The sequence below is a fragment of the Pelodiscus sinensis genome, chromosome 12, assembly GCF_049634645.1.
Source record: "Pelodiscus sinensis isolate JC-2024 chromosome 12, ASM4963464v1, whole genome shotgun sequence".
NCBI lineage: Eukaryota > Metazoa > Chordata > Testudines > Trionychidae > Pelodiscus > Pelodiscus sinensis.
This window is the reverse complement of record NC_134722.1, coordinates 47,984,807-48,008,775: the sequence shown is the minus strand read 5'-3', so window position 1 is coordinate 48,008,775 and position 23,969 is coordinate 47,984,807. Positions and strand designations below refer to the sequence as shown.

Sequence of the window (23,969 nt, the reverse complement as noted above, 5' to 3'; positions counted from 1 at the left end):
GGGCGGGGATGACCTGGCCCAGGCAGGGTGGGGTGGGGGGGACCAAGGGGGCCCAGGGAGGGCCAGGCCCAGGCGGGGCGCGGGGGCGCCGAGGGGGGCGGGGAGGACCTGGCCCAGGCGGGGGGGGGGCTAAGGGGGCCAGGGATCTCTGTAGGGACCCTTCGTCGCTGTAGGGTGTCGGTGTCGCTCTCGCTGGGGTGAGTCCTTGGCCCCTATGGCCGAGCTGCCCGCCTGCCCGGCCATGGGCTCTGCCCCTCGTTCTGCCGGCTGAGCCCTGCCTCTCCTTCGGGGCACACGCCGCCCCAGCGCCAGCCCTTTGCCTCTGGCGCCCAGACGGGGGGTGTCCCTGCTAGGCCGGGCAGTCCAGGCCCAGGCTCCTAGGCCAGGGCTGGCAGAGACCTCAGGCGGGCGTCTAGCTCCCAGCAGGACACCACTGGCCAAGCCCCCAGTGCCCAGGCCCACCTGGGCCTCTGCAGAGCCCCTCGCGCCCACCCCCTGCTTAGGCAGCAGCACACAGGGAAACTGAGTCGCATCCAGAGATCATCCAAACCCTTCAGAAAATTCCAGACGGTCACAAGGGCAGAGCTGGGGGGGCTCAGGGTAGGGAGAGCGGAGGCAGGATGGGAAGGGGTCTCGGAGCAGAGGGGAAGTGGGGGGGGGCAGACAGGGAGGAGCGGGGGCGGGGCCAAGCCAGGAGGGGCAGCGGCCCCTCACAGCACCTTCCCGGGGTTCATGAGGTTCTTGGGGTCCAGCGTGGCCTTGATCTGCCGCATGAGGTCCAGGCCCAGCTCCCCGACCTCCTCCCGCAGCAGCTGGCGCTTGCCCAGCCCGACGCCGTGCTCACCTGTGCAGGTGCCGCCCAGGGCCAGGGCCCGTCTGGCAGGAGAGAGGGGGCTGGGTCAGTAGAGTCCTGGGCAGCTGGGGGAGCACAAGGGGGTGGGGCATGGCCCCCTTCTCCTTGGGACAGCCCAGGCCCAGCCCTGCCTGCCTGCCGCTCCCGCTGCCAGGCAGTGCCAGTCCTGCCTGTACCCGGGGTGCCAGCCTGGCTGCTCGTCCCTGGGTGTGGGGAGGGGCTGCCAGGGCCCCTGGGAACTCGCCTGCCATCTCTGGGCCCCTCCCTGGGCAGTATGGGGCCGGGCTGGGCCAGGCGGGGCCGGGTAGCGTAGCATGGGGCCAGGCTGGGCAGGGCAGCATGGGGCCGGGCTGGGCAGGGCAGCATGGGGCCGGGCTGGGCCAGGCGGGGCCGGGTAGCGTAGCATGGGGCCAGGCTGGGCAGGGCAGTATGGGGCCGGGCTTGGCCAGGTAGCGTAGCATGGGGCCAGGCTGGGCAGGGCAGCATGGGGCCAGGCTGGGCAGGGCAGCATGGGGCCAGGCTGGGCAGGGCAGCATGGGGCCGGGCTGGGCAGGGCAGCATGGGGCCGGGCTGGGCCAGGCGGGGCCGGGTAGCGTAGCATGGGGCCAGGCTGGGCAGGGCAGCATGGGGCCGGGCTGGGCCAGGCGGGGCCGGGTAGCGTAGCATGGGGCCAGGCTGGGCAGGGCAGCATGGGGCCGGGCTGGGCAGGGCAGCATGGGGCCGGTCTGGGCCAGGCGGGGCCGGGTAGCGTAGCATGGGGCCGGGCTGGGCAGGGCTGGGTAGCACGGGGCCGGGCAGACAGGACTGGGCAGAGCAGGGCAAGGCGGCCGGGCCAGGCCAGTTCCCACCTGGCCAGTCGAGTTGCAAACTCCTGGACACGCCGGCGCTCGTCGGGATCGTCGGGGTCCAGCACCAGGAGGCAGTGGAAGTTCCCGTCACCCACGTGCCCGACCATCGGGCCTGCGGAGACAGAGCCACATGGTCGCTGGGGGTCCGTGGCCCTGGCTCTGGGGAGCCGTGGGGAGGGGGCCTGAGGCCAATGTGGCAGAGCTGGTGTTGCGGTTTGCTGGGGCACGCGCCGACCACAAACTGGTGGCAGGCCAAGGCCAGCGTGGCCCCATTCAGTCCCCTGGGGCACCCGGCGGGCACAGGGGCGAGGGCAGAGCTGGCGGCGAGCCCAGGGCACTGACAGCGGGCAGAGAGCATGTGTCATGCAGGTGTGATATGTCCGAAGTACGTGCGATGTAGGATTGTGTCTGAAGTGAGTGAGAGACAGGGGTGTGATGTGTGTGCGCCGCGTGTTCCGCGTGCCCGTCGCATGCCCATCGCGTGTGCTGCGTGTTCCGCGTGTTCGTCGTGTGTGTGCCGCGTGCCCGTCACATGCCTGTTGCGTGTGCCGCATGTTCCGCGTGCCTGCTGCGTGCCCGTCGCGTGTGCCATGTTCCACGTGCCCGTTGCGTGCCTGTCACGTGTGTGCCACGTGCCCGTCGCGTGCCGTGTGTTCCACGTGCCTGTCATGTGTGTGCCGTGTGCCTGTCGCATGCCTGTTGTGTGTGCCGCGTGCCTGATACGTGCCCATCGTGTGTGTGCCATGTTCCGCGTGCCCATCGTGTGTGTGCCATGTTCCGCGTGCCCATCGTGTGCCCGTCGCGTGTGTGCTGTGTGCCCGATGGGCGTGACACTGGGACACCAGCACTGCCCTGACACGTATGCCGCATGCCCTGTGGGTGCGGGCGCTCTGGGGCTCGTGGCTGGACAGCGTCGGGGCCCTGTTGGGGTCTATTTCCGACAGGCGACCAGGCGAGGGGAGACCAACCTGTGAGCCCCGACTCCTGCAGGTCCCTGTGCGTCTCGTCCACAATCTGCGGCAGCCGGGAGATGGGCACGCACACGTCCGTGGAGTAGCCCTGGGGGACACGGCAGAGGGGTCCTGACACCCCCTCTCTCGCCCCTCCCCTGGCGCTCCTCCCACCCTTCCCCCGGCCTCCCCCCAGCCCACCCGGGGCTCTCCCCACCCCTGCCCCCAAAACCCCAAGCCTCCCCTAGGGCTCCCCCACCCCTCCCCCCAGTCCCCCAGGGCTCTCCTGGCCCCTCCCCCCAGCCCCCGCACTGCCCGCCCGCGGCGCCGACCCACCTTGCTCCCGGGGCGCAGGGCCAGGGCTGCGTACCAGGCATTGTGCCGAGCCGCCCACAGCTTGTTCCTCGCCTCTGGCTCCCGGGCCCAGGCGAAGTCAGAGCCGCCGTTCAGCTGCACGATCTCGCCTGCAGGGAGAGGCCCCGGGTCCTGCCGTCAGCCCCTGGGCAGCCCCGGGCCGGCTCCCCCCAGCGCCGGGGAGGGGACCCACCCCTGGCCTGGGCGACGGGCTGGTCCGGGCAGGACAGAGCCGCCCTGCCCCGCTCGGAGGTGGTGCCCGGGGAAGAGCCGTGTGCTGGGCCCCAGCCGGTGACGCCCTGGTGCCCCTGGCAGTGCCGGCTTGGTGCCCAGCCGGTGCCCCGGGCAGCGCCCCCTCGCGGCCTACCTGCCTGCCGGACCTGCTCGTCCAGGCTGCCGGGGGAGCCGTGGAACTCCAGGAAGAGCGTGGGGGCCACGGCGTAGCTCAGGCCGCTGAAGCGGTTGCAGGCGGCCATCATGACATCGTCCAGGAACTCTGGGGAGCGGCGAGGCAGGGTCAGAGCCCGGGGGCCACGGCCCAGCGGGGGGCAGTGCCCCCAACAGCCCCCGGGGCAGGGCACGGGCAGCCCACTCACCGATCCGGGCCATGGGGATGCCAGCCTGCAGCACCTGCACCGTGCAGCCCACGGCCGCCTGCACGCTGGGGAAGGCACAGGCGGCCGCCACCGTGGCCTCGGGGCTGCCGTGGAGCCGCAGGGTGGCCTGGGTGATGAGCCCCAGCGTCCCCTCGGAGCCCACGAAGAGCCCGGTCAGGCTGTAGCCGGCGGCGCTCTTCCTGCAGCAGGCGAGAGGGCGGGTGAGTTCGGGGCAGGTACCTCCCGCGCCCGCCCCCAGCGCTCTCCGTACCTGAAGTGGCGGCCCGGGCCGGCCGTGTGCAGCACCCGCCCGTCCGCCAGCACCACCCGCAGGTTGAGCACGTTGTGGCGCATGGTGCCGTAGCGCACGGCGTTGGTGCCCGAGGCGCTGGTGGCTGCCATGCCGCACAGCGAGGCGTCCGCCCCGGGGTCTGTGGAGGGAAAGGGCCCCGGGGGCAGGACAGCTCGGAGCTGGCACCCCGGGAAACCTCACTCTCTGGGGCCCAGCCCACCCTGGCACCGCCCCCCCCGGACCACCCGCCCCGGGGCCCAGCCCGCCCTGGCACTGACCACCCTGGCACCACCCGCCCCGGGGCCCGGCCCGCCCTGGCACTGCCCACCCTGGCACCACCTGCCCCGGGGCCCGGCCCGCCCTGGCACTGACCACCCTGGCACCACCCGCCCCGGGGCCCGGCCCACCCTGGCACTGACCACCCTGGCACCACCCGCCCCGGGGCCCAGCCCACCCTGGCACTGACCACCCTGGCACCACCCGCCCCGGGGCCCGGCCCACCCTGGCACTGACCACCCTGGCACCACCCGCCCCGGGGCCCGGCCCACCCTGGCACTGACCACCCTGGCACCACCCGCCCCAGGGCCCGGCCCACCCTGGCACTGACCACCCTGGCACCACCCGCCCCGGGGCCCAGCCCACCCTGGCACTGACCACCCTGGCACCACCCGCCCCGGGGCCCGGCCCGCCCTGGCACTGACCACCCTGGCACCACCCGCCCCGGGGCCCGGCCCGCCCTGGCACTGACCACCCTGGCACCACCCGCCCCGGGGCCCAGCCCGCCCTGGCACTGACCACCCTGGCACCACCCGCCCCGGGGCCCGGCCCGCCCTGGCCTGACCACCCTGGCACCACCCGCCCCGGGGCCCGGCCCGCCCTGGCACTGACCACCCTGGCACCACCCACCCCGGGGCCCGGCCCACCCTGGCACTGACCACCCTGGCACCACCCACCCCGGGGCCCGGCCCACCCTGGCACTGACCACCCTGGCACCACCCGCCCCGGGGCCTGGCCTGCCCTGGCACTGACCACCCTGGCACCACCCGCCCCAGGGCCCGGCCCGCCCTGGCACTGACCACCCTGGCACCACCCGCCCCGGGGCCCGGCCCGCCCTGGCACTGACCACCCTGGCACCACCCGCCCCGGGGCCCGGCCCGCCCTGGCACTGACCACCCTGGCACCACCCGCCCCAGGGCCCGGCCCGCCCTGGCACTGACCACCCTGGCACCACCCGCCCCGGGGCCCGGCCCGCCCTGGCACTGACCACCCTGGCACCACCCGCCCCGGGGCCCGGCCCGCCCTGGCACTGCCCACCCTGGCACCACCCGCCCCGGGGCCCGGCCCGCCCTGGCACTGCCCACCCTGGCACCACCCGCCCCGGGGCCCAGCCCGCCCTGGCACTGCCCACCCTGGCACCACCCGCCCCGGGGCCCAGCCCGCCCTGGCACTGCCCACCCTGGCACCACCCACCCCGGGGCCCGGCCCGCCCTGGCACTGACCACCCTGGCACCACCCGCCCCGGGGCCCAGCCCGCCCTGGCACTGCCCACCCTGGCACCACCCGCCTCGGGGCCCGGCCCGCCCTGGCACTGCCCACCCTGGCACCACCCGGCCCGGGGCCCAGCCCGCCCTGGCACTGACCACCCTGGCACCACCCGCCCCAGGGCCCGGCCCACCCTGGCACCACCCGCCCCGGGGCCCAGCCCGCCCTGGCACTGACCACCCTGGCACCACCCGCCCCGGGGCCCGGCCCGCCCTGGCACTGACCACCCTGGCACCACCCGCCCCGGGGCCCGGCCCGCCCTGGCACTGACCACCCTGGCACCACCCGCCCCGGGGCGCAGCCCACCCTGGCACTGACCACCCTGGCACCACCCGCCCCGGGGCCCGGCCCGCCCTGGCACTGACCACCCTGGCACCACCCGCCCCGGGGCCCAGCCCACCCTGGCACTGACCACCCTGGCACCACCCGCCCCGGGGCCCAGCCCGCCCTGGCACTGACCACCCTGGCACCACCTGCCCCGGGGCCCGGCCCACCCTGGCACTGACCACCCTGGCACCACCCGCCCCGGGGCCCAGCCCGCCCTGGCACTGACCACCCTGGCACCACCCGCCCCGGGGCCCGGCCCGCCCTGGCACTGACCACCCTGGCACCACCCACCCCGGGGCCCGGCCCGCCCTGACACTGACCATCCTGGCACCACCCGCCCCGGGGCCCGGCCCACCCTGGCACTGACCACCCTGGCACCACCCGCCCCGGGGCCCGGCCCGCCCTGGCACTGACCACCCTGGCACCACCCGCCCCGGGGCCCGGCCCACCCTGGCACTGCCCACCCTGGCACCACCCGCCCTGGGGCCCGGCCCACCCTGGCACTGACCACCCTGGCACCACCCACCCCGGGGCCCAGCCCGCCCTGGTACTGCCCAACCCAGGACCCAGAGAGCCCTGGAACCACCCGCCCCACGGCCAAGCCCAACCTCGCCCTACCCAAACCATGGCCCAGCCCGCCCAGGCAGTGTCCAACCCTGGGTCCAGCCCGCCCTGAGGCCCAGGCTCCGTGTGCCGGGAGCGGGGCAGGGCCGCCGGCGCCGTACCGACAGGGAACCAGAGGCCGGTGTCCCGCAAGTAGCTGTTGAGCGCTTTGTGCGTCACGCCCGGCTCCACGGCCACGGAGAAGTCCTCGGTGCTGAGCGCGGAGATGCGGTCCATTCGGGCCAGGTTAAAGCACACGCCGCCCTGCCACAGAGATGGGCGGCATCAGACCCGGTGCCAGGCTCCCTCCCCCCCGTACCCTGCCTGCGCCACCCCCCGTACCCTCCCGGCATGCCCCCCTCCGTACCCTCCCGGCATGCCCCCCTCCGTACCCTCCCTGCGCCACCCCCCCGTACCCTCCCGGCATGCCCCCCTCCGTATCCTCCCTACGCCACCCCCCCGTACCCTCCCGGCATGCCCCCCTCCGTACCCTCCCTGCGCCACCCCCCCCTACCCTCCCAGCATGCCCCGCTCCGTACCCTCACTGCGGTGACGCCGCCCTCCAGGCCGGTGCCAGTGCCGAAGGGGATGATGGGGAGGCCATGGCTGTAGCAGATCCCTGCCAGCTGGCTGACTTGCTCCACGTCCTGGGGCCAGACCACGGCGTCCGGCGGGCAGCACCTGCGGCAGGGCAGAGCCAGCGTGACGCCGCCCCAGGACTCGCCGGCAGCCCCTGGCACCGGGGAGGCTGTTCTGCGCGGGCCAGGGCCCTGGGCGCGAGCAGGGAGCCAGCCGCATGCGGGGATGCCAGGCCGGCCTGGGAGGAGCCAGAGGGACGAGGGGCCTGGCCCCACAGGGCTCCCGGTGGCGACACCTGGGCCTGGCTGCACTGGCTGGCGGGCCGCATTTCACTGGCGCCTCAGAGGCAGCAGGTCACCATCCCGTGGCCGCATCACGGCACCGCCCTAGACGGTGCTGGGCCCTGCCACGGGGACGGGCCCTGGCGCTGTTTGGAGAGGCCCCGGCGAGCGCGTGGCAGGCAGGAGCCCTGGTACCTGTGCATGGATTCGTCCCTCCCGTGCTGCTCCCGCACGGCCGGGGCGGTGGACACATTTGGGCTCCCCACCACGGCTCGCAGGGCCTCCACCAGCTCCCCCGACAGCCGGCCCTGGGGAGATGCAATGGGCCCCCATCACACTCCCTTCTCCCGGGCACCCGCTCGGAGTGCAGCCCCAGAGAGCGCCCGCCCCTGCCACTTGTCTGCCCAGGCCGAAGGGCACAGCACTGGGACGGTGGCTTGGCTGCTCCAGGAGAGGGCCTGATACCTCGCATGATGGGCAGCAGGGGTGGGGCTTGGTGGGAAAGTCCCTCCCACCGTCTGACTCACCCAAGCTGATCCAGATGGTGGGGGCGCGGCCCACAGGGGCCAAACGCCCCCAAAGGCTGGTGAATCTGGAGGCCAGACAGCTGCCCGAGCTCTCCAGCAGGACAGACGGGCGGGGGGTTGAAAGAGAAAGGCCCGTGGCCAGAGGCGGGATGGGACCAGAGCTGTCAGACCCCTGGTTTCACTGGGGCGGGGCTGGAGCGGCCACGCAGCCGCTGTCTGAGGGCCCAGGGCCCAGGGCCCAGCCTCCAGGGAGCAGCCCAGCTCCGGGGACCCGCAGCCCGAGGGAGGCTGCAAGGGGCAGAACGGGGCTGGGTGGTGACAGGGAGGAGCAGGCTGGCTCAGAGCCCCCAGGAGATGCCCCGAGAGACGCCAGGCCCTGGGGTTAGCCGCCCACCGCAGCCCCCACGTCCCGGCCCCCTCGCCTGCCAACGAGCCCCCTCTAAACGAGCCGGCGGGGAGGAGGGGGCTGTGCGAGACCCGGGCCGGGCGTCAATGGGCCAGTGAGCCGGCGGGGGGGGGGGGCCTGTGCGAGACCCGGGCCGGGCGTCGATGGGCCAATGAGCCAGCCGGGGGGGGGGGGCTGTGCGAGACCCGGGCCGGGCGTCGATGGGCCAATGAGCCAGCCGGGGGGGGGGGCTGTGCGAGACCCGGGCCAGGCGTCGATGGGCCAGTGAGCCAGCCGGGGGGGGGGGCTGTGCGAGACCCGGGCTGGGCGTCGATGGGCCAACGAGCCAGCCGGGGGGGGGGGGCTGTGCGAGACCCGGGCCAGGCGTCGATGGGCCAGTGAGCCAGCCGGGGGGGGGGGCTGTGCGAGACCCGGGCCAGGCGTCGATGGGCCAGTGAGCCAGCCGGGGGGGGGGGGGCTGTGCGAGACCCGGGCCAGGCGTCGATGGGCCAATGAGCCAGCCGGGGGGGGGGGGCTGTGCGAGACCCGGGCCAGGCGTCGATGGGCCAGTGAGCCGGCGGGGGGGGGGGGCTGTGTGAGACCCGGGCTGGGCATCGATGGGCCAACGAGCCAGCGGGGGAGGGGGCTGTGCGAGACCCGGGCCAGGCGTCGATGGGCCAGTGAGCCAGCGGGGGCAGCGGGTGCCGGTGCTGGCTGGATTTTACCACGGGAGGGGAGGGGAGGGGAGGGGGAGCAGCGGCTGGTCCTTGTGCACCTGCCCCAGAATCGGGCCCAAGCTCATGATCAGGGCTCCCGGGAGCTTCCAGAACAGACGCCCACGGTGCCGAGTCGGCTCCTGGCCCAGCTGTTCCCATGCTCAGCGCTGCACCCGAGCGTCATGGCGAACGGCCCCAAACGCCCTTCCTCCCACACGGCAAGGGCCCATGGTGCCGGGCAGGCAGGGGCTGGGAGTCCAGGAGAGCCAGGAGGGCGGGGGCCGAGGGGACAGGGGCTGGGGGGGCCGAGGGGGCAGGGGCTGAGAGGGTCAGGAGGACAGGGGCCAGAAGGGCCAGGAGGGCAGGGGCCGGGGGGGCCGAGGCAGGGGGGGCCAGGAGAGCCAGGAGGGCAGGGGCTGGGGGCCAAGGGAGCAGGGGCTGGGGGGGCCGGGGGGCCGAGGGGGCAGGGGCTGGGGGGGCCAGGAGGGCAGGGGCCGGGGGGGGGCCGGGGGGGCCAGGAGGGCAGGGGCTGGGGGGCCGAGGCAGGGGGGGCCAGGAGAGCCAGGAGGGCAGGGGCTGGGGGCCGAGGGAGCAGGGGCTGGGGGGGCTGGGAGGGCCAGGAGGGCAGGGGCCGGGGGGGCCGAGGCAGGGGGGGCCAGGAGAGCCAGGAGGGCAGGGGCTGGGGGCCAAGGGAGCAGGGGCTGGGGGGGCCGGGGGGCCGAGGGGGCAGGGGCTGGGGGGGCCAGGAGGGCAGGGGCCGGGGGGGGCCGGGAGGGCCAGGAGGGCAGGGGCTGGGGGGCCGAGGCAGGGGGGGCCAGGAGAGCCAGGAGGGCAGAGGCTGGGGGCCGAGAGAGCAGGGGCTGGGAGGGCCAGGAGGACAGGGGCCGGGGGGGCCGAGGCAGGGGGGGCCAGGAGAGCCAGGAGGGCAGGGGCTGGGGGCCGAGGGAGCAGGGGCTGAGAGGGTCAGGAGGGCAGGGGCCAGAAGGGCCAGGAGGGCAGGGGCCGGGGGGGCCGAGGCAGGGGGGGCCAGGAGAGCCAGGAGGGCAGGGGCTGGGGGGGCCGAGGCAGGGGGGGCCAGGAGAGCCAGGAGGGCAGGGGCTGGGGGCCAAGGTAGCAGGGGCTGGGGGGGCCGGGAGGGCCAGGAGGGCAGGGGCCAGGGGGCCGAGGGAGCAGGGGCGGGGGGGTTGGGGGGCCAGGAGGGCAGGGGCCGGGGGGCCGAGGGAGCAGGGGCGGGGGGGTTGGGGGGCCGAGGCAGGGGGGGCCAGGAGAGCAGGGGCCGGGGGGGCCGAGGAGGCAGGGGGGGCCAGGAGAGCCAGGAGGGCAGGGGCCGAGGGGGCAGGGGCCGGGGGTGGTTGGGGGGCCACCGGCCAGGGCGGGTGAAACAGGCCAGCGGGCGGCCGGTGTGAATCGGGGCCGTGTGGCCCCCGCCGGGGTCCTGGCGGCGCCTGGAGGAGCCGGCCGGGGTGGCGGCGGCCGGTCACGGAGCGCTGGACGGGGGTGCCAGCCCCGGTGGGGGGGGGGGTCAAGGTCCAGCGGGCGCCGGGCTCTGCCCATCCTGCCCAGCCCGGAGTGTCGGGAGGGCCCGGCGGGGCGGGGGCGGGGGCCCGGGATGCCGCAGTCCACTCCGGGCCCGGGGCTGGTTTTGGGGCGAGCGGGCCTCCCGCAGTTCGGGGCTTGTCCTAGAGGGGCAGCGACCCCGCCCCGACGCGCTGGCGATGGGCCGGTCGCTACCTGCAGCCCGGAGCTGCCCCTGCTGCCGAGCGCCCCGGGGGCCCGGCACAGCCTCCTTAGCGCCATGAGGGCGGGAGCCGGGCTCTGCCCCAGCTGCTCCCCGAAGCGAAACCAGCCTCCCCACTGGCCCGGCCCGAGCCCGAGCCCGCCCCACTTAAGGTGGAACCGACTCTTAAGGTGGCGCTGATTGGCGGGGCGGGCCAGGCAGCGGGTAATCCCCGGCCCCCGCGCCTAGTGGTCAGAGGGGCACGGCCCTGCCCCCCCCCCCCCCCCCCGTGTCAAACCTGTAACCGCCAAACGGGGCGCCCCTGCCCCTCCCCGCGGGCGCCCAGCCCCTGCTGACAGCCCCAAGGGGAGCGCCAGGCGGGGGTGGGCTGGGAAGGCCGCTGGTGCTGCCTTGCCCACCTGAGCTGCGCCTCACGAGCCAGCCCGACCCCGGGCCGGGAGCGGCAGCCTGGGGGCACCCAGCCCTGGCGTCCTGGGGAGCTGGCAAGGGCAGCAGAGACCCCCCATGGCAGGGGCCAGGCCGAGACACTGGGCCAGGGGGTCCCCACTGCCCCGGCTCCTCCCTCCCACGAGCCCCTGGCGACGCGAGGACTGGGGGCACAGGCAGGGCCGGTCTCTGACATCACTTTATTGACCCGTCCCGCCGGGGCCGGGCGGCTGCCTCAGTTGGCCGCGATGGTCTGGTCGATCCAGGCGCGGAGCTTGGTGACGCGGGCGTAGACGCCGGGCGTGGAGGGGGAGCAGGTGCTGCTGCCCCAGGAGACGATGCCCACCAGGGTCCAGGCCCCGTCCTTCTGGCACACCAGGGGGCCGCCGGAGTCGCCCTGCAAGACGGGGTAGCAGGTCAGGGGGGCGCCGCCAAGGGGATGGGCCATGAGGAGCAACTAGGGCAGGGTGGCGGGATGGGCGTGGACAGGGCGTGGTCGAGGGCAGGGTGGCGGGATGGGCGTGGACAGGGCGTGGTCGAGGGCAGGGTGGCGGGATGGGCGTGGACAGGGCGTGGTCGAGGACAGGGTGGCGGGATGGGCGTGGACAGGGCGTGGTCGAGGACAGGGTGGCGGGATGGGCGTGGACAGGGTGTGGTCGAGGACAGGGTGGCAAGATGGGCGTGGACAGGGCGTGGTCGAGGGCAGGGTGGCAGGATGGGCGTGGACAGGGCGTGGTCGAGGGCAGGGTGGCAGGATGGGCGTGGACAGGCATGGCCGGGGGCAGGGTGGTGGGATGGGCGTGGACAGGCATGGCCGGGGGCAGAGTGGCAGGATGGGCGTGGACAGGGCGTGGACGAGGGCAGGGTGGCGGGATGGGCGTGGACAGGGCGTGGCCGAGGACCGGGTGGCGGGATGGGCGTGGACAGGGCGTGGTCGAGGGCAGGGTGGCGGGATGGGCGTGAACAGGCATGGCCGGGGCAGGGTGGCAGGATGGGCGTGGACAGGGAGTGGCTGGCAGGGCATGAGCCCTAAGGAGCGGCTGGCGGCCACGGGGAGCCCGCGGCGTGGCAGGGCTGGGTACCATGCAAGAGGAGGCTCCCGCGGCGCCGGCGCAGATCATGACGTCCGCGATGCGGAAGCCCCAGTAGGTCTTGCACTGCTGGTTGGTCAGAAGGGGCAGGGCCGCCTGCTGCAGCTGGTCAGGAGTGTTCTGGGCTGGAAAACGCAGGCAAGAGAGGGCCTCAGCTGGGCAGCCCCCATGCCTGGCACCGCAGCCCCAGAGCCCCTGCCATCCCGGGGCCTGCCCAGGACAGCTGTGTCCAGACCGGCCGGGAGGGGCCGTCCCCCGGACAGGGAGAGGCAGGGCCTGGGACACTGGCAGGGGGGCTGAGCTGGGCCCCCCGTGCCCGGGAAGGCCAGGAAGCTGAGCCCCCCACGCTCCCCGGCTCCGTCCCCCACGTGGCCCCCGGAGACGTTACCCTTGGGGTCAGTCAAGCCCCAGCCCGTGGTCACGCAGCTCAGGCCCCCGGGGAAGTCGTCGGTGGCCTCGGGCAGGCACACGGGAGACACGCGGGCGCTCAGCCTGGCCGGGGTGGCCAGCTTCAGCAGGGTGATGTCGTTCTTCACGGTCAACATGCTGAAAGTGGGGTTCTTGAACACCTGCCGGGCGAGACGGAGCCTGAGCCCACGTCGTGGCCGCCCGTCGCGGGGCCCACATGGGCTGTGTTCCCTCCCGCGGGGCCCCGAGGAGCTGGGGCTGGGACGTGGGACAGGCTGACCTGGGGGTGGGCACAGAGGGTCCCTGGGGGCCCGGTGGCTCAGGCCAGGCCCATGGAGGGAGGAGGGGTGCAGCGCCCTCTGGGATCCGCGCGGGCCAGCCCCCTACCTTGGCGATCTTCAGGACTTGCACATCCTCCTCTGGGGAGCGCTGGTTGAATTCCCCCAGAACCACGAGGTGGCTTGTGCTGCCAGGTGGAGGGAGAAAAGGAAGCCCCGAGTTAAGGGCGTGGGGCAGCCTGGCTCCACCGGGCACTGCCCAGGCCTGGCACGGGGATCTGTGCCCAGGAAGTGCGGCAGGGCCGGTGGGAGCCCCCAGAGCTGGCGCAGGGCACGGCCGGCCGGGCAGAGGGCTGCCGGGTGGAAGCTCGCTGCCGGGACGCCGGCCCCAGCGGTACGTGCCGGGGGGCTCGGTGCAGGTGGCACGTCCATCCGTTCTGTGCCCCGGGGCCTGCCCGCCGCTTACCGGACGCTGCAGTGGGCAGCCGTGACCACCCAGTTCTCGCTGATCAGGGAGCCGCCGCAGAAGTGGAAGCCGGTGTTGTCCTGGGGGCAGAGCAGATGGTGACTGAGCCGGACCGTGGTGGGCACGGGCCAGGGACCCCGATCCTGCCTGGCAGGGCTCCGGAAGCGGGGAGGGAATCTGAGGGGGAGCAAGTGGCCAAGACCCCCCTCCTGGGCCCCCTCTGCCAGGCCTGGCTGGGCATGGATAACAGGAGGGGGTCTCCTGAGTCCGTGTGCTGGCAGGGGAGCCACGGCAGGGGCTGGGAGCGGCACAGGGAGGGGGACTGGGACCAGGGAAGGGCTCCCCCCAGAGCCCGGGCGCTGGGGGCAACAGAGAGGCAGGCCAGTCGGGGGATGCTGCCCCAGGGTAACAGGCCCGTCCTGGAGCAGAGAGCAGGGGGCCGGGCGGTACCCATCTGAGCAGCCAGCACTACTGGGAGATGCACACACTGAATGTGGAGCCCAGATACCAGGGTGATGAGCATGGGCAGGACTCATCCCTTGGATGCCAGCAGCACCGAGACCTGCCTGGCCCTGGGGCAGCGGACAATCACCCTCCGGTTCCCTAGGGGCCAGGCCCCTCCTCAGCTCGCTCCCCCCGAGGGCCCGGCCTGGGCACAGCGGCTGGACACTCACCTGCAGGGAGACCTGCCAGGGCCAGGAGCCGGGCACCGCTGTCTCGCCGTTGACGATGCGGGCGTGGCCGCTGATGGTGGGCTCGATAGCAGGGATGCCGCAGCCTGGGGAGGGATGGGGGAGGTGACCGGGTCAGGGCTCCGCAGCTGCCACTGGAGGAGGGAGGGGTCCCGGACTGCCTGCCCCCTCTGCCCGCTTGGGCGGGGCACTGCCTGTCCCGCCCCTCTCCTGGGCGCAGTGCCCTAGCAGGGCTGCCCCGCACAGAGCCTGGGCTCCCCAGAGCTCCCTGCGGGACCCTTCCCGGCTCTGCCCTGCTGCCAGGCGAGGGGCCGGGGACTCACCGTGGGTGGCGCCCAGCAGGGCGAGGCAGGGCAGCAGCCAGAGGAAAGCCATGTCTGCTGTGAGGTGGGTCCTGGCGGCCGAGCGGGGCCAGCGGCCCTTTTTATACCCCCGGCCAGGGCAGCTCCGGGGGGAGGTGGCGCACGGGACCGGTGCCAACAGTCCACCCCTCCGGCCTTGGCGAGCTCAGGGCTGCGTGCCAGGGGGCAGGCGGCCGGGGGCAGGGCTTGGGACCACAGCAGCTGCTCCCTTGGGGAGTGGGGCAGGCCACAGGCAGAGGTCAGGCAGCCCATGGGGGTCAGTGCCCCTCTGCCCGCCGCTGGCACGCGACCGCCCGGGGAGCCCGGTGGGCAGAGCCGTGCCCCCGCGGTGGGGGGGTGCACTGCCAGCAGGGCTAGCAACAGCAAACTGCCCCGGGCCGAGCCACGGCATGACACCTCCCCGCCCACGCCCACGTGGCCAGTTGGCACGGGAGCAGCCCAGGGGCTCTGGCACGGAGCTGCATGGAGAACCCAGGAGAGGAATCCGGCACCCCTGCTGTCTGATCCACCCCCTTCAGCACCTCTTGGGGGGCAGCAACAGACCCACGGCTACCGGCGTCCCCTCCCCGCGCTGTTCCTGAGACCTAGGCTGGGGGGGCCCTGCAGGAAGGGGAGCCCAGCCGGGTCGTGGCTCTGGACGGGAGTGCGGGTTTTGGGCTCACGGCTGCGTTGTGCCCTCAGCTCTTGGCACCAGGCCCTGCCCTGGCGCCAGCCTCAGACTCCCCAGGCCCCGGGGCGCTGAGCGTGGGGGTGACAGACGCCAGGGCTGGGGGAGGATGGCGGAGACCAAGCACTGAGACAGGCTTGTGTCCCCACAGGCCACGGGGGCCGCGGTGGGTTCCACGGCGCAGGAGGCTGCCAAGGGGACTTGGCCCACAGGTTCAGTCGTGGTGGGCCCGTCTGGGGACACGTGAAGGCCCATAGGTGCCCAACTCCCATAGGAACAGGCGCCTAACTCCCTTGGGGAATGGCCCTCTTGGAGCCTCCTTGGCCTGGGATACAGGGCCAGCCGGTGCTGCCGGGAAAGTGGGGCCAGGCTGCTGCATGCAGGGACCGGTCCCCAGAGTCAGAGCTGGAGGGGTTTTGAGGGAGGCTGAATAGGCAGAGCCCCCCAGCCATCTCCCTGGGGAGAGCCTGGGCCATGCAGCTAGAGCCAAGCCCCTTGGCAGGCTGGGGAGGGCCGTGTCTGGCTGGCCCGGGCGGGGCGGGGCTGCCGGGGGGCTGCCGCGGGGCGTGAGAACCCAGGGCCGGGAGGCAGGTGGCCACGGCTGCAGGTGTGCGCCGCAGGCTTGATAAGGCTGGGAAAGGCAGCTGCTTCTGACAGCTGGGCAGGAGGCTTTTGGGCCTGGGCCAGGGGGAGCCAGCGCTGCCTCTCGTGACCCAGGGCAGCCTGGGGGCCCGGCGGTGCTGGTGATGGACTTTGGTGTAGAGAGAGGCCCTCCCAGAACAGCCTCTCCCGGGGCTGGCATCCCGGCCTAGCCGTGAGAGACGGGTCTGGCTGGCCGGGGCTCTGGGCCCAACTGGCCATGTCCCCCCCCGGGCGCTGCACTGGCTGGACGGAGCGCCCCAAAGGGCGGGCCTGGGGGGTGAAGATGTCACTGGAGTTCGGAGGGGCCAGGCAGATCCTTGTCGCTCCCGCTGCCGTGGCCTGGGCCACGGGAGGGGCCTGCGGAAAGCGGCTGCTTTGCTGAGTCCGTGTCCTGGCCACGTGTCTGCGTCAGGCCCGGCTCTGTGCTGGGGTCCCGCAGGTTTGCGTGGGGGAGCCAGCCGCCAGCGTGGCCCCTCTTGGACAGGGCCTACAGGCATGTGGCTGGCTGCTCTCGGAGCACAAGAAACCATCAGCGTGGCCAGCGCCTGAGGAACGTGGCCTAAAGGACACGGACGTGGGGCTTCCTCATGGGGCGAGCTCCATTTTGGCAGGTACCATTCATAGAATCATAGAACCCCAGAGCTGGAAGAGACCTCAGGAGGCATCAAGTCCAGCCCCCTGCTCTAGGCAGGACCAATCCCAACTCAATCAGCCCAGCCAGGGCTTTGTCAAGCCGAGATTTAAACACCTCTAGGGCTGGAGACTCCACTACTTCCCTAGGGAACCCAGCCCAGCGCTTCCCACCTGCCTAGGGAAAGAGTTTTTCCTACTATCCAACCTGGACCTCTCCCACCACAACGTGAGCCCATTGCTCCTTGTTCTGCATCTGTCACTACTGAGAACAGCCTCTCTCCAGCCTCTTTGGAACCTCCCTTCAGGAAGTTGAAGGCTGCTCTCAAATCCCCCCCCACTCTGCTCTTCTGCAGACTAAACAGACCCAAATCCCTCAGCCTCTCCTCATAGTCATGTGCTCCACCCCCTAATCATTTTGGTTGCCCTGCGCTGGCCTCTCTCCAATGCGTCCACATCCTTTGTGTAGTGGGGGGCCCAGAACTGGACACAACACTCCAGATGTGGCCTCACCAGAGCCGAATAAAGGGGAATAATGACATCTCTGGATCTGCTGGCAATGCTCCTCTTAATGCAACCTAATATGCCATTAGCCTTCTTGGCTACAAGGGCCCCCTGCTGACTCATATCCAGCTTCTCATCCACTGTAACCCCCAGGTCCTTTTCTGCAGAACTGCTACTTAACCTGTTGGTCCCCAGCTTGTACCAATGCTTGGGATTCTTCCGTCCCACGGGCAGGACTCGGCCCTTGTCCTTGCTGAACCTCATCAGATTTCTTGTGGCCCAGCCCTCCAATTTGTCTGAACAATGAGACCCCCCTCCCCATGGGCCAGGGCATGAAGTGGGCCCAAGGGGTGTGAGGCAGCCGGGCCCTGACTCCTGTGGCCACGTCACGTCTGTGCTGGGCTGTGCCCTGGAGGAGCAATAGCCCCCGTTCTACAGGCTGGCGGAGTTGGTTCTTGCTGCTACGGGCTGCAGGATCGGAGGGAACCCGACGCGCCGTCACACTGGGGGCAGCTGTTTGGTGCCATCCAGGCCTGGGCTGTAAGTGGCCCTGGTTCTGAGCCAGGTGCTCTGATTGGGCCCTCTTGGCAGTGCCCCAGAATGTTAGTGCCCAGGGCACTGCCCGCCTCGCTGGCACCCAGCGCAGCCCACTGACGCGGACCCCCCCGGGCATGGGATGGGACAGCTCCCTGCCTGGACTGACAGCCCTGCCCACCCAGATGAGTCCAGGCCCGGCTGTTTGGGATGCTGAGTGGGACCAGCCAGGGGGACCGTCAGCAGGGTACATGCCGGGGGGAGCCCCTTTCCCCCTGGAATGGGGCCACTTCCAGCACCCTCAGCCTGCAGGAACCCCTCCCTCCCCACAGGAGCCAGCCTGGAAGCCAAGCAGCTGCACTTGCGTCTAAAAATACCCCCAGGGCAGGAACCCAGTGCCCCCGCCTCCTGCCAATAATCCATCGGTAACGGGAGGGGGGCATGTTTGTCTTGCAGGGGGCATGCCCAGGGCCCCCCTCCCACCCTGGGGATAAAAGAGCTGCCGCCTCGTCCAGCCCAGCCACACAGCGCTGCCCGGAGCTAACATGATTACTTTGTGGTTGCTGGCCTGCCTGGCGCTCGCTGGCGCGGCTGCGGGTAAGCGGGGCTGCCCTGCTCTGCGAGGGCCTTTCGCTGGCGGCCGGAGCCGGGCTCGGGGGACGGTGCTGGCCAGGCAGGGAGCGAGGGAGAGGCCCGGGGGCCGGCTGTGCCCAGGAAGGCCCGGTAGCTGCATCAGGCGGGCGGCAGCGTGTGGCCTGGTGAACTGGGCCCTGGACTGAGAGCCAGGAGATTTCTGACTGGGCTGCTGGCAGACTTTGGGCTAACTGCTTCCCTGCCTCAGTTTCCCCTCAGGAACAGGGGGCTAATGATCCGGACCTCTGAGAGTCCTGAATCTGCACGGGGGGTGGGACGTAGTTATGTCAGTGCGTGTTTAACAGACAGACATCTCCCGTGCACGCTCTCAACTGTGCTGGGGGTGTTCCTGTGGGCTGTTATGCATCCGCAAAGTTCCACACCAGAGCTGGCTGCATTTCAGCAGCCGGCCAAGCAATCATTCATGCCTGTGGCCACCACAGCAGCGAGCGCTGTAGACAAGGTTGCTGATCAGCTGCATTCAGGCATTCTGAGTGGGTTAGAAGGGCCAGGTTCTTGCTCCAAGTGGCCTGTATGTGACCAGCCTGAGAGGCTGGGAGCTGGCCATGAACCGTGGCAGTGAACTGGTCCCCATTAGCCATGTGCGAGGGCTACAGGGCCAGACTCAGCTGGTGACATAGCCAGGCGAGAGGGCACAGAACAATTCCAGTGTGGCCACCGGGCTGGGAGTGGGCTTGGCAGGCTGTGTGAGTCACAGCGGGTCTGGCCTGCTCCCTGTCCCAAGCTGGCCTGTCCCAGTGCCCCACAAGGCTGGCAGACTTCAGCCTGCCCTGAGTGTGTGCCAGAGATTCCCCTCCCCCACACTGGGAAAACGCCCCTGGGTCTCCCCCCCGACTGTGAAAAAGCCCCTGGCGGTGCTGAGTTTAGCCAGGACTCAGCCAACTGCTACTCTGCCCTGGCACAGGGGCGGCTGGGCTGTGAGTCAGGCACCAGCGCGATTTAGTTGCCCTGCAGCTGGGCCAGTCAACTCGGCCGGCTCCCAGGAGAGTCCTGCTCCAGCTGCCCCCCAGCACCCATGGGCTCTGCGGCTGCCTAGCTCCCCCATGGGCATTGACTAGCAGCTGTTACCCTGCCTGGCCCGGGACGTCTGTCTCGCTGACCCTAGGACATGGGGCCGGGGGGGGGGGGGTGTAACGCTGCCATTCTGCGCAGGAGAGCGTTGCCACATAAGAACGGTCACATGGGCTCAGACCAGCAGCTGGGCCAGGTGCTTCCACGGGAACGGCTAGAACAGGGCACTGGCTCAAGTAGCGAGCAGCTAGGAACCATGGGGTTGGGACCCTGGCTAACAGCCAGTGGTGGCCCCATCTGCCAGGAAAGTATTTAGCTCCTGTTGAGACCCTGTTATAGTTCTGGACTTCAGAGCATCCCCTGGCAGGGAGTTCCACAGGTCGACCGAGTGAAGAAATACTTGGTTTGTTCTAACTCAGCTGCTTCTTCATTTCATTGGGCGTTCCCTGGTTCTCGTGGCACAGGAAAGGGGAAATAACCCTTCCGTGGTCACTTTCTCCTCCCTATTCATGATTCTATTAAGCGCTCTCTTATCCCTCCCAGGTGGCTCTTTTCCAAGCTGAAAAGTTCCTGTTTTATTAGTCTGGCCTCACACAGACACTGGTCCCTTCCCCTAATCATTTTTGTTGCCTTTTTCCTAGCCTTTCCCTGTGCCAGCATGTGGTTTCTGGGCTAAAAAGGGTTATTTCCCCTTTCCCATGACCCAGCCAACCTGTGGAACTCCCCGCCAGGGGATGGTCTGAAGTCCAAAACAATGAGCTCTTAGTGGCTGGGCCTTATCTGCACTCCCAGGGTGGGTGTAGCACAGATTTACATGGCAGCACAATGGCATTTTTCTATGGCGGCTCTGAGTTCTCTCACGTGGGACCCCAGCACGTAGGAGTGAAGCGCAGGCGTGCCCTCGGGTGGCTGGGGCTGCAGGGCACCTGGTGGGCTACCCTGCGGCCAGGACTCCCAGCCTGGGGAGCTGGCCCTGCAGGCCCGGGGCGCCAGGGGGAGCAGGTGGAGACGCAGGCTCCTCTTCCCCCAGGCTGCGGCGTGCAGGAAATCCAACCCCAGATCACCGGCTATGCCCGCATCGTAAACGGCGAGGAGGCAGTGCCCGGCTCCTGGCCCTGGCAGGTCTCCCTGCAGGTAAGGGGGTGGGGAAGGGTCCCCGGTTACTCCCTTCGCCCCCTCCCCAGGGGAGACCCCACGTGGCTCCGGCCCACGGCACCACCCCCTTTCCACTGCCCATCTGCTGGGGCTGGTTCCTGGGAAGGGCAGCGCTGGGGGTAGGAGCTGTGGCCCCGCAGGGCCCACGTGGCTCTGACTGCAGCTGCTCCTGCCCGTGGGAGCAGCCGTGCCCGGCTCAGTCCCTGCTGCCAGGGCTGCAGGGTGGGTGCCAAGGGGGAGGCTGGCGAGACCCAGGGGGAGTCGGGGGAGGGGTCAGCTCTGGGGTCTGACGGGCTCCCCCTTGGCCCTTGCAGGAGTCCCGGTTAAACAGCTGGCACTTCTGCGGCGGGTCCCTGGTCAACGAGCACTGGGTGGTGACGGCGGCGCACTGCGGCGTGACGTGAGTGGGCGTGGGCTGGGGGAGGGGAGGGGAGGGGAGAAGCCCAGGGGCGCGGCTCAGATGCTGGCCTGGTGCATCCTGCAGGGTGCTCCGGGGGCTGGAGGATGCGGCCGGGCCCCGCCCCAGCTGTGCAGGTGGCACCTCCCCTCGCCCTGTGAGATCACCCTGAGCGCCTGGGCATCGGGCCACCCCTGCCCTGTAGGGTGGGGCTGCCCCATGTGCCAGGCTGCCCCGATACCCATCACTGCTGCCAGCCTGCCAGCCTGCCCCCCGTGTGCCAGGCTGCCCCGATACCCATCACTGCTGCCAGCCTGCCCCCCGTGTGCCAGGCTGCCCCGATTCCCATCACTGCCCCCAGCCTGCCAGGCTGCCCCCCGTGTGCCAGGCTGCCCCGATTCCCATTGCTGCCCCCAGCCTGCCAGGCTGCCCCCCGTGTGCCAGGCTGCCCCGATTCCCATCGCTGCCCCCAGCCTGCCAGCCTGCCCCGATACCCATCGCTGCCCCCAGCCTGCCAGGTTGCCCCCCGTGTGCCAGGCTGCCCCGATACCCATCGCTGCCCCCAGCCTGCCAGCCTGCCCCGATACCCATCGCTGCCCCCAGCCTGCCAGCCTGCCCCGATACCCATCACTGCCCCCAGCCTGCCAGGCTGCCCCCCGTGTGCCAGGCTGCCTGTGCAGAACAGCCCAGGTGCACCCGGCCGGGGCACCGACCAGCAGCAGGCGGGACACCAGTGCCCGGCCACACACCAGGCTACGGGCCCGGGCCAGGCAGGCGCCCACGGGGCCAGGCTGGCTCCCAGCCCGGCGCTAACCGCCCTTGCCCCTCCCGCAGGAGATCCAACGTGGTGGTGCTCGGGGAACACGACCGCAGCTCCTCCCAGGAGAACGTGCAGAAACTGGCCATCCAGAAGGTGGGGCCCGCTCGCTGCGGGGGCGCAAACCCGGAGCCTGTGGGCACCGCCCCGCTGTGGCCCCTGAGCCCCAGGCCCGGCTGCCCGCCTGGCTACTTGCAGCCCGGCCCCGTGGGCCGAGCTCTCTGCGGGCAGACGGGGCACAGGCCTGGCGGCGCGGTGCCAACCCCCAGGAGCCCAGCCAGGGCAGCGCCTGGCCCAGGAACAGCGGGGCCCCTCCTGCCCAGCCACTGCAGTGTCCGGCTGTGGCCCCCTCGCCCCCGGCACGCCAGGGGGGTGGCTGAGTCACACCCCATGGGACCGGGGACCCCTGGGAGACTGCAGGGAACCGCCAGCCCGCCTGGGTTACCCCTGGGTGCCCCTAGCTGGACCTGGCCGGGCCCCTGGGCCCTGCGCTCACAGGCCCGTCTCCGCCGCAGGTCTTCACGCACCCGGACTACGACTCCAGGACCATCGCCAACGACATCGCCCTCATCAAGCTGGCCACGGCCGCCCAGCTGGGCCGCACCGTGGCCCCCGTGTGCCTGGCAGCCGCGGGGGAGCAGGACCGGGGCGGCCAGCTCTGCGTCACCACCGGCTGGGGCAAGACCCGCTACAACGGTACGTCCGCCCGGCGGAGCCGTGCCTCAGTTTCCCCACCCAGGCTGCGAGGCGGGGCACGCTGCTGCGGGCTGCAAAGCGCATTGAGCGCGGGGCTGAGGGATTTCCCCGCCCGGACCCCCCGTCCTGCCAGCCCCGAGGCTCCTGCCCTCCTCACCACGGGCGGGCGGTGCCCTCGCAGCGCGGCCGTCGGTCCCGCCGCAGAGCCGGGGGTGAGGCGCTGTTCAGGGCCCGTCACCAGCCTGGGCCCGTCTCTGGCGAGGCCTTGGGTCTGCCCCCTCGAGCCCCGAGTCCCCCGCCGGGCACTGGCAGAGCGGGCACAGCACGGCCCGGCCGCCCCGCCAGGCTGCTCGGGCAGGCCCGGCTGGCTCCCGGCGTGTGGGCAGGGGCCTCCTTTCTGCCCGGAGCCAGAGCCGGCCCCGCCCCCGGCCTCCACGGCTCTGCCGCGAGTGGGAGCCGGTGCCCGGCCTTGGGCCGCCCCGAGGGGCCGCGTCGGGAGTGCCCAGCAGCGCCCCCAGCTCCGGGGCATGGCCCCCGCCAGCCCGGGCACCGACCTGACCTGCCCCGCACCCCCTCGCAGCCCTGAGCACCCCCAGCAAGCTGCAGCAGACGGCGCTGCCCCTCCTCACCAACGAGCAGTGCCAGACCCACTGGGGCACCAACATCCTCAGCTCCATGATCTGCGCCGGAGCGGCCGGCTCCTCCTCCTGCATGGTACGGACCCCGCCCGCTCCCCTTAGCGCAGCGCCAGCCGGCGGGGAGGGAGCAGGGCCGCGGGTCTGCCATGCCCTGGGCCAATGTCCCTTCCCCCGGCCCCGGCCCCGGCTCCCTCCCCCGGACCCCAGCCGCTCTGTTTCCGAACCGCGCCCAGGGACCCGCTCGTGCGCCCAGGCTGCGTTTCCTCCCCCGTGTCCCGCCCCGGCACCAGGCGGGCCCTCCTGGCGGGTCCTGGCCCCACAAAGTCCCGAGCCCTCCTCGGCCTGCCCGGCCCAGCTACAGCCCCAGGAGGGCTCTGTGACCCGGGCCTACCCGCTCCTCCCTAGCCTCGCGGATCCGGGCGCAGTTCCTCTGGTCGGCCTCCAGCGCCGGCTTCGAGGAGCAGCGGGGCCATCTCGGGGTGTCCCCGCCCGGCTCCGCGGTAACGCTGCGAGCCGCACCCCCGGGCCCGTTTTTCGTCATTTGTCCCCCAGGTCCAGTCGTCCCTCCCGCAAGGCTGGGGGAGGGGCGTTTCGGGTTTCACACGGGCCTGGGCCGACGTGCCCATGCAGGGACCGGGCACCCGTCTGTCCTGCCCGCCCCTGGGCGCTCCGTGCCTGGGGCTACCCAGGGCCTGGCCCCGGCGTCTGAGCCAGCGCCCCCTCCCCGTCTGCCCCACAGGGTGACTCCGGCGGCCCCCTGGTCTGCGAGGAGAGCGGAGTCTGGCGCCTGGTGGGCGTCGTGTCCTGGGGCAGCAGCCGCTGCGCTACCACCATCCCCGGGGTCTACGCCCGGGTGAGCGAGCTCCGCGCCTGGGTCGACAGCGTCATCGCCAGCAACTGAGCCGGCGCGGGAGCCTCAGGAACCCCCCAATAAACCTTTCTCCAACACCGCTCTGCTTTGGCTCCGCCAGCGGGGGCCTCACCCCCACCGCGCCCAGGCAGGGGCCACACCAGCATGGTGCCCCCATGGTGCCCAGGCTCAGGCACAGCTGGGGAGCAGCATCAGGGGCCTGGGGTGAGGGAGCACAGGGGAAACGCCCCCCAGCACAGGGGAAACGCCTCCGGCAGCATCACGGGCCCCAGCCTGGCGAGCAGCCCCCCCCCGGGAGAGCCCCCAAAGCTCAGTGCAGCCCCACGCTGGCTGGTTTGCCCCCCACACCCTCAGGAGCTGCCTGCTGGGAGATTTCATGCCCCCTATAACCGTGGGTCAGGGCTGGCTCCCAGGGTGGCACAGCTCACTCCTGCCTGCT

The 23,969-nt window shown here is 72.0% G+C and overlaps 3 protein-coding genes across 4 annotated transcripts; 1 reads left to right on the top strand and 2 right to left on the bottom strand.

Annotated features, from left to right (window-relative positions):
• Nucleotides 1-534: 534 nt before the first annotated feature.
• Nucleotides 535-10,741, bottom strand: LDHD (lactate dehydrogenase D). 2 transcript variants are annotated; one of them, XM_075940691.1, is made up of 11 exons: nt 10,585-10,741; nt 7,421-7,533; nt 6,905-7,046; nt 6,488-6,629; nt 3,873-4,032; nt 3,602-3,801; nt 3,373-3,501; nt 3,022-3,115; nt 2,670-2,760; nt 1,702-1,813; nt 535-876 (listed from the first exon to the last, which is right to left on the bottom strand). In XM_075940691.1, exons 1-11 carry the CDS (start codon nt 10,648-10,650, stop codon nt 731-733), a joined length of 1,395 nt encoding a protein of 464 aa, XP_075796806.1. In that variant the 5' UTR covers nt 10,651-10,741; the 3' UTR covers nt 535-730. The 2 variants fall into 2 exon arrangements, with proteins under 2 accessions (XP_075796806.1, XP_075796805.1); XM_075940690.1 differs by having other exon boundaries at nt 2,988-3,115; nt 10,585-10,740.
• A 436-nt stretch (nt 10,742-11,177) lies between these two features.
• LOC142831118 (chymotrypsinogen 2-like) lies at nt 11,178-14,405 on the bottom strand. The gene is made up of 7 exons (XM_075940613.1): nt 14,276-14,405; nt 13,935-14,038; nt 13,261-13,340; nt 12,904-12,982; nt 12,497-12,677; nt 12,100-12,233; nt 11,178-11,414 (listed from the first exon to the last, which is right to left on the bottom strand). Exons 1-7 carry the CDS (start codon nt 14,325-14,327, stop codon nt 11,253-11,255), a joined length of 792 nt encoding a protein of 263 aa, XP_075796728.1. The 5' UTR covers nt 14,328-14,405; the 3' UTR covers nt 11,178-11,252.
• A 3,329-nt stretch (nt 14,406-17,734) lies between these two features.
• On the top strand, nt 17,735-23,607 carry LOC142831117 (chymotrypsin B-like). Its single transcript, XM_075940612.1, has 7 exons — nt 17,735-17,888; nt 19,987-20,090; nt 20,426-20,511; nt 21,343-21,421; nt 21,841-22,021; nt 22,602-22,735; nt 23,399-23,607. Exons 1-7 carry the CDS (start codon nt 17,837-17,839, stop codon nt 23,558-23,560), a joined length of 798 nt encoding a protein of 265 aa, XP_075796727.1. The 5' UTR covers nt 17,735-17,836; the 3' UTR covers nt 23,561-23,607.
• Nucleotides 23,608-23,969: the final 362 nt, after the last annotated feature.

Coding starts and splice junctions, on each gene's coding strand:
- LDHD (XM_075940690.1), bottom strand. CDS start 10,650: ATGGCGCTAAGGAGGCTGTGCCGGGCCCCCGGGGCGCTCGGCAGCAGG. Junction 7,047..7,420: donor AGGGACGAATCCATGCACAG/GTACCAGGGCTC, acceptor GCCCTGCCGCAG/GTGCTGCCCGCCGGACGCCG. Junction 4,033..6,487: donor CGGCCTCTGGTTCCCTGTCG/GTACGGCGCCGG, acceptor TTCCCTCCACAG/ACCCCGGGGCGGACGCCTCG.
- LOC142831118 (XM_075940613.1), bottom strand. CDS start 14,327: ATGGCTTTCCTCTGGCTGCTGCCCTGCCTCGCCCTGCTGGGCGCCACC. Junction 12,983..13,260: donor GCTGCCCACTGCAGCGTCCG/GTAAGCGGCGGG, acceptor TCCACCTGGCAG/CACAAGCCACCTCGTGGTTC. Junction 11,415..12,099: donor CGGGAGCCTCCTCTTGCATG/GTACCCAGCCCT, acceptor CCCGTCTTGCAG/GGCGACTCCGGCGGCCCCCT.
- LOC142831117 (XM_075940612.1), top strand. CDS start 17,837: ATGATTACTTTGTGGTTGCTGGCCTGCCTGGCGCTCGCTGGCGCGGCT. Junction 20,091..20,425: donor CCTGGCAGGTCTCCCTGCAG/GTAAGGGGGTGG, acceptor TGGCCCTTGCAG/GAGTCCCGGTTAAACAGCTG. Junction 20,512..21,342: donor GCGGCGCACTGCGGCGTGAC/GTGAGTGGGCGT, acceptor CCCCTCCCGCAG/GAGATCCAACGTGGTGGTGC.